The 10017-nt window shown below is 62.2% G+C and overlaps 1 protein-coding gene across 2 annotated transcripts in view; it reads right to left on the bottom strand.

Moving 5' to 3' along the window:
- DLG4 (discs large MAGUK scaffold protein 4) overlaps positions 1-9847 on the bottom strand; it is a 12721-nt gene extending 2874 nt beyond the window's left edge. The window contains exons 1-14 of one of the 2 annotated variants that reach the window (XM_077746567.1): positions 9782-9847; positions 6415-6468; positions 6259-6309; positions 5923-6047; positions 5653-5822; positions 5417-5553; positions 5134-5278; positions 2459-2754; positions 2260-2362; positions 1993-2107; positions 647-823; positions 328-364; positions 204-231; positions 25-85 (exon numbers count right to left, since the gene is read on the bottom strand). In XM_077746567.1, coding sequence (XP_077602693.1) covers positions 25-85; positions 204-231; positions 328-364; positions 647-823; positions 1993-2107; positions 2260-2362; positions 2459-2754; positions 5134-5278; positions 5417-5553; positions 5653-5822; positions 5923-6047; positions 6259-6288 — 1424 coding nt within the window. In that variant the 5' untranslated portion in view covers positions 6289-6309; positions 6415-6468; positions 9782-9847. Of the gene's footprint in view, positions 1-24; positions 86-203; positions 232-327; positions 365-646; positions 824-1992; positions 2108-2259; positions 2363-2458; positions 2755-5133; positions 5279-5416; positions 5554-5652; positions 5823-5922; positions 6048-6258; positions 6310-6414; positions 6469-9682; positions 9703-9781 lie in introns of those variants that run through there. The other variant, XM_077746566.1, reaches the window with a different exon arrangement.
- Positions 9848-10017: the final 170 nt, after the last annotated feature.

Raw genomic sequence — 10017 nt, 5'->3', positions numbered from 1 at the left:
GGGGAGCAAGCCGGGCAGGGGCGGGGCCGGGACTCACCTTCCATCTGCGTCACCGTCTCGTAGCTCAGAACCGAGTCTTCTCGACCTAGTGGGAGGCAGGGCGTCTGCAAGGGGCTGGGAGGCCGGGATCTTGGGGCCCCGTGTGGCCTTCCTGAGATATCAGGGCTCCCTCACCCCAGCTTGCCCAAGCTGACCCCACCTACCCTGTGATCCAGAGCTGGAGCCCCAATCCTACAGAGAAAGAACAGAAAGAGCGCGCCACGAGGTTGGTGGGCTTCAGCCCCCTGAGTCCCCGCATCCTCCACCCGAGCTCACTCTCCCACCTACCTTGGCCTTTAACCTTGACCACTCCCGTCGTTCGACCCTGTGGGGGACATGGAGGGGTGGGAGGGTAGGGGAATGGCCAGTGAGGGGGCTGAGAGCCGCGCGCGTGCGCGCGCACACACACACAGGCACACACGCAGCACACATGCCCCGGCCCAGCTAATACCACCACCTTCCAGCAGTGCTCCCGCGTCTGGGAGTGGGGAGGCTGCCTGGCAGACAGGGTTCAGAGGGCAGGCCTCTGGCCTACTGGGTGCCCCTGCCCCGGGCACTCTGGGACTGGAGCCCTGTGCGGGGAAGCCTGCAGGCGCCAGAGCCTCACCGCCGTTTGCTGGGGATGAAGCCGATGTCGTCGGCCTCGCTGTCGGGGTGGACCCGCCGCGCCTGCCACCACTCCTCGTCGCTGGCGTCCAGCACGTGCAGCACGTCCCCGAAACGGAAGCTCAGGGCCTGGCTCAGGAAGCCACAGTCCTTGGTCTTGTCATAATCAAACAGGGCCCTGCAGGGCGGGCGGCAGTCGGTCAGACACCGGCCAAGGTCTGCGGCGCGCCGACACCCAGCCAGGCCTTCGGGTGAGGCGGGGCGCTCACAGCCCTCCCGCAGGGGCCGCAACCACTCCACCGTGACACACAGGCCACAACCCCTAAATGCCCCTCAGTCCGCACTCTGCCCGAGATCAGACAGGCTCTGGATCCCCTGCGACTTCTACAGAAAGATCTGGAAGGCCGCCCGCTGTCCCAAGAAGGCAGGCCGCAGGCCGCGTGCAGGGGACAGTCACGTAGCTAATGCGAGACGCGCTCCAATTCAGGAGACAGAACAAGACCACCCTTTGCTACCCCTGACCGTCCCCATCAGTCCCAAATTCCCGTCAGGACGTCAGAAGCCCTGGCGTCGGGCCAAGCAGGGAGGGCAGGACGGCGGAGGCAGCAAAGACCCAGCACAGGAATGAGACGGAAGGGGAAGAGACTGTGGGCCCCCTGGGAGCCACAGCAGACCACCCCTGGGAGCTCGCTGGACCCTGGCAGGGAGGGGAGGGTCGAGAGGGGTCAGAGCGGATGGCGGTGCCCGTCACCGAGGGAGGAAACACTGGTTCAGCGAGACACAGGGCGCAAGGACACGGGAGAAAGCCATGAGCCCAGCGTGGGGGGTGTCGGCCGGGAGACGCCAGGGGACGTCCCGGTAGACTCGTCCAGAGAGCAGATGGCCAGAAACGCAGATCTGGACCTCCAGGAAGGGGTCGGGCCAGAGCGGCCGGGAGCCCCGAGGGGGAGAGGCAGGAGCCACAGAGCCGATGCCTGATGCCCGGGAGTGAGAGAGCTGTCACCCCCTTCCCCGTGGGCGGCGGCAACATTCCAAACAGCCAACAGCCCCCCCCCGGCCCCCCCCTGCTCTGCCAGGCAGTAACCTCGGGGCTACCCAACCGTGGAGGGTCCTGAGGGAAGTGCCAGGCTGACCAGGGGCCAGAAGGCCGTAGGGATCCTCCAGGCAGACGCTATTTTCCAGCTGATACTATTTCCCAACGCAGCCCTGGGCAGCAGGGCCCAGGAACGGCGGTGGCTGCCGTCAGGCCCGGGGCGGGGGGCGGCGGGGAGGGACAGCAGCCAGGCAGGGCTCAGGGGAAGGGCTAGGGGTCGGGGGCACAGACGAAGAGACCAGGAAGCGTCCAACCTGATGTAGAAACCCCTTTTGGGGTTGCTCCGCAGGGAGGCGGTCCCTGAGCCCAGGCTACTGTTCATGAGCTGTTCCCGAAGGTCGTGGATCTTGGCCTCGAACCGGCTGTACTCTGAGAAAGGACGAGAAGGTCCCTGAGCTCTGCCCTCCCGCCCCGGAGCTCAGCCACTGCCCTCCCTCACCCCCACTGGAGTCACCAGCTGAGGAGACCGGGCTCTGAGGAGCCTCTCAGCTCACGACATGGGGGCGCTGCTGGCCTGGTACCTTCCGGTTTGTACTGAGCGATGATGGTGACCGTCTGACCCGCGTTCTTCAAGGCAATGGCAGCCTGCTCGTGGCTGGCACTGCGGAGGTCAACGCCGTTCACCTAGAGAGCGGGGACAGGCTGAGCCGCTGGGGACGGGGACCAGGCTCCTTCCCCAGAGGAGAGGAGGGGTGGGGGCAGGGGCCGGCCTTCCCTCACCGAGAGGATCTGGTCCCCCTTCCGCAGCTCCCCGCTGAGGTCCGCAGGGCCGCCGGCCAGGATAAAGGAGATGAAGATACCCTCACCGTCCTCGCCACCCACAATGTTGAACCCCAGGCCCGTGGATCCCCGGTGGATCACTATCCGCCTCGGTTCCCGGGGAATGTCTTCCTCCCCGAGCAGGTCCTTGGCCACCGGCGAGTAACGCCGAGGGGAGGTGGGGGTCATGGCTGTGGGGTAGTCGGTACCCAGGTAGCTGCTGTGGCTAATCTCGTTGTCCAGGTGCTGGGAATAAGCTGGAAGACGCGGGAGAAGGGATGAGACGGCGCTGGCTGCCTGGAGGGCAGCCCCCACCGCCCCACCTTCCCCCCAGGGAGCCGGGAGAGCCAGGTTCAGGGGACCCAGTGTAGGGCGGGGTGAAGGGGGCGTCAGATCCCAGCAGCGCTGAGGGGCATGAATTCAGGGGCCACATCAGGGGCTGGTTCTCCCCGGGGCAGGGGCGGGAGGTCCATCGATTTGAAGGTACCATGTCGTCTGTACACCAGGGGCGGCCAGTGGAGGGGAATATTGGCACCAGGCTTTGGTGGCTGTCCTCTGGGTGCTGAGTTTCCTCAGATCTGTCTATAAAATTTCACCCCCCCCCTTTCTCTCTCTCTCTCTGGTTCCCCTGCTCTTGGCTGTCCGTTGGTGGGGAAAACTAGGTCATTTGTCTGATAGAATTTCCTCCTTTCTACTGGAAGAATTCTTTTTAAATGTTTTATTAATGTGACGTTTTTATTTATTTTTGAGAGAGAGTGCAAGCAGGGGAGGGTCAGAGAGACAGGGAGACACAGAATCCGAAGCAGCTCCAGGCTCGGAGCTGGCAGCATAGAGCCCGACGCGGGGCTCGAACCCACGGGTGAGATCATGACCTGAGCCGAAGTGGGATGCTTAACTGAGCCACCCAGGCGCCCCTCTAATGGGGAAATGACTGCTCGCATCTTCGTGCCGTTCCATATGCCATGTTCCTCCTATAATTCATTCTAGAGGCTTCATCAAGAGTCAAGTCCAGTTTTTTGACAGAAACCCTTCATGGGTGATACTATGTACTTTCTACCACATCACAACGGGATGCAAGGACGTCTGGCGGCCTTAGGGAAGACGAGCTGGGAGCCTCAGCTGTTGCCAGCCCACCCCCATCTATGCCCCCACCAGCCTCTCCCCTAAGAGCTGCCCACTGAGGACCACTGCCTCGTTTTGACAGTTCAGAACCCAGTGAGGCTTCCCTGGGGACTGCAAACCAGAACATTCTCTTCTTTCTTTCTTCCTTTCTTCCTTCCTTCCTTCCTTCCTTTTTTTTTTAGAAGAAGAAGGAGCACTTATCAGTGGGAATTATTCTATAAAAAAAGAACTTTCCTTGCGCGCCTGGGGGGCTCAGTCGGTTGGGCGCCCGGCTTTGGCTCAGGTCACGATCTCATGGTTCGTGAGTTCGAGCCCCGAGTCGGGCTCCATGCTGACACCTCGGAGCCTGGAGCCTGCTTTGGATTCTGTGTCTCCCTCTCTCTCTGCCCCTCCCCCGCTCCTGCTCTCTCTGTCTCTCAAAAATAAAAACAAGCATTTAAAGGAAATTAAAAAAAAAAATAAAAGTTAAAACACAAAAAAGAACTTCCCCGTATAAACCATTTGGTTATTCTGAGGTACAGTCTGTATAGGAAAATGAGAATGTATAGCTGACTCTTTCCCCGCATTTGCCCGTTTCATTACGAACGGGCCCCTAGCGACCTCCAGAGGTGCCCAATTATTCCTAAGCGTCACTATGGCCTCACTGACTCCCACCTATTTGAGGGGTTTGACTGCGTAAGCAGAAGCCCCTCCTGAATCTCTACCGCGCCCTCGGGTCGGGGCAGCCTCACAGTTTTCTCGCCTGTAAGATGTCACAAGCCCGTCCTGAGCGTTTCCGGTACAAGATCTGGAACAGGCCCTTTCTCCAAGGAGCCAAGCCTCCCCCTCGGAGGAGAACTACTCATCATGGGAAAGGAAACCCCCGGGATTCCTAGCTTACTAAGCTTTCACGTGAAAACGGATGTTGAGTTTCATCAACGCCTTTTCCTGCATCAATCTCAAATGACCTTACAACTGGTGTCCGTTGTTTCATCCAACGAATCATACAAACAGGGTTCCCAACACGGACTGCCTTTAGTTTTCTGGAAAAAACCCAACTTGGTGACGACGTCATGGCCTTCACCGGCTGCTGTGTTTGGCCTGTGACTACGTTCCTACGAACTTTTACTTCCCTGGTCAGAAGCAAAATTCGTCTAGAGTTTCCATCTTTTATGTTATCTTTGCGACCCTTTGAAATGCCCTTACGGAATGACACATGAACTTTTTATCTGTTCTTGTGCTCAGAAAGCGCATAAGAATTACCTACGCCTTGAAGATTTGAGCGAAATTAGCTACAGAACTATCTGGGCCTTATGGCTTCTGGGGGAGGGACCGGCGGCAATCTTTTCTAGGTTCTTCCACGGTACCTGATTTCCCATCTACCCTCCAGCCACAGAAGGAGAGAGACGGTTTGGATGTTGAAGGGAGCACCTGCAGAGGAGCACTCACCGGGATGTCATGGTGGTACCTGGGATGGGTCATGGGGGTAACTGGGATGGGCCGCGGGGGGCTTTGAGGTTCAGGGGGGTTCTCACAGGTCGTGATGTCTGGGGGAGCATAGCTGTCACTCAGGTAGGCGTTGCTGGGCTTGGCCACCTTCAGGTAGACGACGTCGTAGGTGTTCTTCAGCGCCGCCACGGCGTCCTCATGCATGACGTCCTCCAGCCCCACGCTGTTGACCTGGGGCCACGGAGGGAGAGCTCAGGCAGAGCCAGAAGCGGGCCCAGGACACACACGCGGGGGGAGGGGTGACAAGGACTAGGGCTTCCCGGGAGGCGAGACCCAGGTGTGGGCCGGAGGGGCGACAGGGCTCCTCACCGCTAGGATCTTGTCCCCAATCTGCAGCCTCCCGTCCTTGTGGGCGGCACCCCCTTCGATGATCTTCGTCACATAGATGCTGTTGTCCCCGGGAATGTGCTGGTTTCCTACACCCCCCGCGATGCTGAAGCCAAGACCTGGAGAGAGGAGAGGGCGGAGGTGGGCGTCCGGCTGCCCGGGGAGGGCTGGGGGCAGGGGACGGAGAGGGTGGGGGTGGACACAGAACGGGTCACTACCTTTAGGCCCCTTGATGAGTTTGATCTCCATGAGCTTCTCAGCCGGGGGCTTCCGACGCATGACGTAGAGCCGGACGATGGAGCCCGCCTCCTTGAGGGCCTCCACTGCCGCGGAGTGGGTCACCTCCCGCACGTCCACTTCATTCACAAACAAGATGCTATCGTTGACCCTGGGGGCAGCGAGGTGGGCCTGAGCCAGGAGCGTCCTATGCCGCCCTGGCCCTCCCTTTCGAGGGAACCGGCATCCTGAGGCCCGCGTGCTCTCCCCACCTGAGGCGGCCGTCCTGGGCCGCAGCCCCGCCAGGAATGATCTTGGTGATGAAGATGGATGGGTCGTCCCCAATGTGTGGGTTGTCGGTGCCGCCTGCGATGCTGAAGCCCAGACCTGAGTTGCCCTGGGCGGAAGGAGGGGAGCGGCGTCAGCCCCCCTGGCGGCTGGCTCCGGGCAAGGCGACTTGGGTGGGGGAGTGGGAGCGGGGCCGTGACCGGAGCGGGAAGGGACGAGGCTAAGGGACTGGCCACCCAGAACACACAGGCACAGAGAGAAGTACGACAGGGAGCCGGGGGGACCGCAGAGCGGGGTTGGGGGGGAGGGAGCCTGCTCACCCTTTCCAATGTGATCTCCTCGTATTCCATTTCCCCCTCCGTCCCGTTCACCTGCANCGGAGCGCCGGCCCCCGCCCCCCGCCCTGCTGCCCGGGCCCAGGCCCTCCCGCTCTCCCCCCTGCCTTCTGCAGCAGCCCCACAATCTAAACAACTCACATATCCCGGGGCTTCTAGGGTGTCTGTGTTCACAATCACAGGAGGAGAATTGGCCTGCGAGGGGACAGAAGGAAAGCCTCCTCAGCCTGCGCTCAAGAGGAAGCCTGTCATCAGGGGTCCCGCCTGACTGGCTACCCTTTCGGCCTCTTGAACCAAGCCTGCTCTTGAACCACGCAGGGCCCCAGCTCACCCCGAATTGCACACACACACACACACACACACACACACACGTGCACGGCCCTAACGCCGCCCCGCCCGGGCCCCCTGCATGTGGAAGGAGGTGTCTGAGAAGCGGAAAGGGAGGGAGAGACAACCAGATGGGTAAGCAGCAGGTGGTAAAGAGTGGGGGGGGGCAGGCGAGAGGGGGAGCTTCTCACCGGATGTAACACCACGGGATTCTACTGCCCATGCGCTACACACATACACCCCAGTGCTTACACGTCCGCCGGGTCCTGCCCCCATCCCTGTCCCTGGCGGTCCGCATACACCCGGGGGCCTTGAGAACCCTCCCTGAGATTTGCCCCTCACCTTCCTACACATTTGCCCTAAACCCTGGGTCCCGGGAATCCGGGGGTCCCCCAGCTGCAGGCCCCTCCCTCCTCACCCACCCGCCATCCAACCCACCCCTTCCTCTAAGGACTCTGTTGCCTAGCAATGGTATCTAAGCCCAGCCAAGGCCTGGGGAGACCCACCTCCAGAAGGCCCTGTCGCCAGGACAACGGGGTGGGGGGGGAACGGGGGAGATGGGCGTGGCCTAGGGGCGACCACACTCCCAAACGCGGAGGGGATCCGCTAGCCCCGCCTCTCCTGCCCTGGGCCCCGCCCCCCGGTAGCCAGGCGAGAGAAGTCCAGGCTGAAGAGGTTTGTGGGCGCAGCGCATCCTGAAGGCCCCCTTTCTCCTCTTCTACGCCCCTCACCCTACGCAGTGCAAAGGACGTCAGGAAAGGGGGAGTGGTGAAAGACATCCGGGTCCTATCTTCCCATCTACAGCCCCCCCCACCTTCACTCCGCAAAGGGTTAAAGTGGGCGTGCCCAGGCCCTGACGTCAGGCGCCTCGACGCGGCAGGGTCTCTAGACTCCGGGGCGGGGCCAGCTTCAGGCGGGTCCTAGGGGCTTCCCCAATTGCCAGGGCAACCGAAACCCCGTCTCCATGGCAATGGGGGATGAGGCCAAGAGCTTCCTTCCGGGGTCTCCAACCTATCTCCTCCTTTAACAAGTATTTATTTGGAGCCTACCCAGCGCGAGGCACTCATCACGGATTCCCCAGACTCCTGGATCTCCCCCCCACCCCAAGGGCCCCTCCTCCCTCCTGCTGTTTCTCAACACTACACGTTACTTCTCGAGCTCCGTAATAGGTTTCATACCCGCAAATCCATTAACACCGCCAACCTCCGACCCTTCAAATCTCAGCAAATGCTGTTACCCAACCAATAGCCACTGCCGGCCAAAATCCCCTCCACAAGGCTGTCCTCCATCCCACAGCCTAACCTCCTTGCCCACCTCATCCCTGTCCTAAAACCTCCTTCCCCGGGCCGCATCCCTCCTCCTTGGCTACCTGCCTCTGCTCCCCACCCTGTACAGCAGCCCACAGCCTCCACCCGTATCCCTGCCCCACCTTCTGTTTCCAGCCTCCAGCCCAGCCTTCGCTCTCCACCGCTTCAGCCCTTATCCAGCATCCCACACCCCCAAACCCCCCCCCCGCTCTCCGGCTCAGTGTCCGGCTCTCATCCTCCACCCCAACTTCTGACGCCCCAGAGATACCCACTCTCCCTCATCCAAGCTTCAAACCCTTGAGATTCTGTCCAAATCACAGTCTGTCGTTCTCAATCCATCCCCCATCTCCTCTGCAAATTGAGACTTCGGTCCGCCTGGGTCAGGCCTGGTCCCCAGCACCCCTCCCCCAGGCCACCTACTGGCGGGCTCAGGGCCACCAACACTCTCTCCTTCACTTCCCTGTGCTTCCCGAACCCTGATCCCAACACTCAAGAGCCTGAGCCCACTACCAGCCAGCCCGCCTCCCTCTTCCCCACATCCGCTCCCCAGGGGGCTTCCTGGTCCCATCCCACAAAGGGCATCTTTAGTCGGCCTTTGTCCACTCCTTGTAGCCGCTGAGCTTCACAGGGACACTCTGTGAGGTGTGTCCTCCTCACCTCCAGGGCCAGACTTCCGTTCCTCTCCATCAGCTCAACCTTGGCCCTGACTCCACAGCCTCACCCGGTCTGTCCCAGCACCTCTCCCCTCTCGGGGTCTCTCCATTTTGCTACAGGCCAGAGAATAGTCTTTCTTTCCCTCCTCTTCCTCACCCCAGAACCTACCACGGCCCCCTCCCTGCCTCATCTCTAGGTTCAGAAACCTCCCTGTCCCCTTGGTGAATGCCCGCAGCCTCCCCCTTCCCGGGGCATCCTGCAAGATTCTGGAATCCCACCCCTGGCCGCACAGTGCTCCCCTCAATGTCACCGCTTACCCGGGGCCTTCGTCCCTCCCCCAGCCTGCGCCCCAAGAAAAGAGGTGTGAAGGGGAAGAAGATGGANACACTAGGGGGCGGGACTGCCAGAGAGCCCGGGCGCCGGCCGAGGAGGCCCGAGCCCACGGAGGGCCTGAGCCGGGGATCAGGGAGCGAGCGGGGAAGTGCGTGGGAGGAAGAGAGAGACAGCATCCTGGAGCAGCCAGCCCGCCCGCGGGAGGGAAGGCCGGGGAGGAGGGGAGGGAGCCCGGGAGCGGAGCAGAGGCCGGGGCAGGGGGCCGAGGCAGAAGGGCCCCACGACCGGGAGTCTCGGACCAGACAGATGGAAAGGGCTGGAGACTCGAGCACACGGAGAGCCAGGCCCAGAGGCCGGAAGCGGGGGGAGGAGGCGGAGAAGGGACCAGAGCAAATGAGGGCAGCGGGAGCTCCGCACGGAGCTCAGGACGCAGAAAACGGAAACGGAGGTGGGGGTGTGAAGGAACGGAGAGGGCCTGGGGTGGGGAGCATCCTGGGGGTGCACACATCTCAACACACGTGCGTGCAGGCACGCGCACACACGCACACCCCGGCCTTAAGCTCTACACCCCCTCCCCCTTGGCCGGCCTCCGTTTCTCCTCGGTGGGGACAAGGTGTTTCCGGCTCCCCCCCCAAGCGCCCCCTCTCCGGGCCCCAGGAGCCCGAGCCCCAGCCGCCCGGTCCCGGTCTCCTCCCACCTACGCCTCTCGCCCTACCGGCCCTTGGGGGTGGTTGTAGCTCCGAGGCTCCGAGCGCCGCACTGGGGAGGGGGCCGCCCGAGTCTCCTACCTTGAGGGGGGAGAGGTGGGCGTGGCCCACGACCCCTTGGACGGCCTCGAGGTGGGACAAGCTCCTCTCCGCCACGTGCACCAGCTCGGGGGCGTTTACCTGGTTGGGGAGGTGGGCCGGGCTGTGCTCCAGAGGGGGCGTGTCTTCATCTTGGTAGCGGTATTTCTGGGGATGGGGACCGAGGCGTCACCGGGGCNGCCAGTGCGGTGCGGAAGGCCCTGGGGCCCGACCAGTTCCACCCCCTCCCTGTCCTCCAGCCCATTGGTTCCCCTCGCTCCACCCTCCCACAGCCCCTCTCGGGGCCAGGCCCCCACCTCTCTGGCTCTTCCCAAATC

This window comes from Crocuta crocuta, unplaced genomic scaffold, assembly GCF_008692635.1.
Source record: "Crocuta crocuta isolate KB4526 unplaced genomic scaffold, BGI_CrCroc_1.0 scaffold139, whole genome shotgun sequence".
Lineage (NCBI taxonomy): Eukaryota > Metazoa > Chordata > Mammalia > Carnivora > Hyaenidae > Crocuta > Crocuta crocuta.
This window is presented reverse-complemented; position numbering and strand designations above follow the sequence as displayed.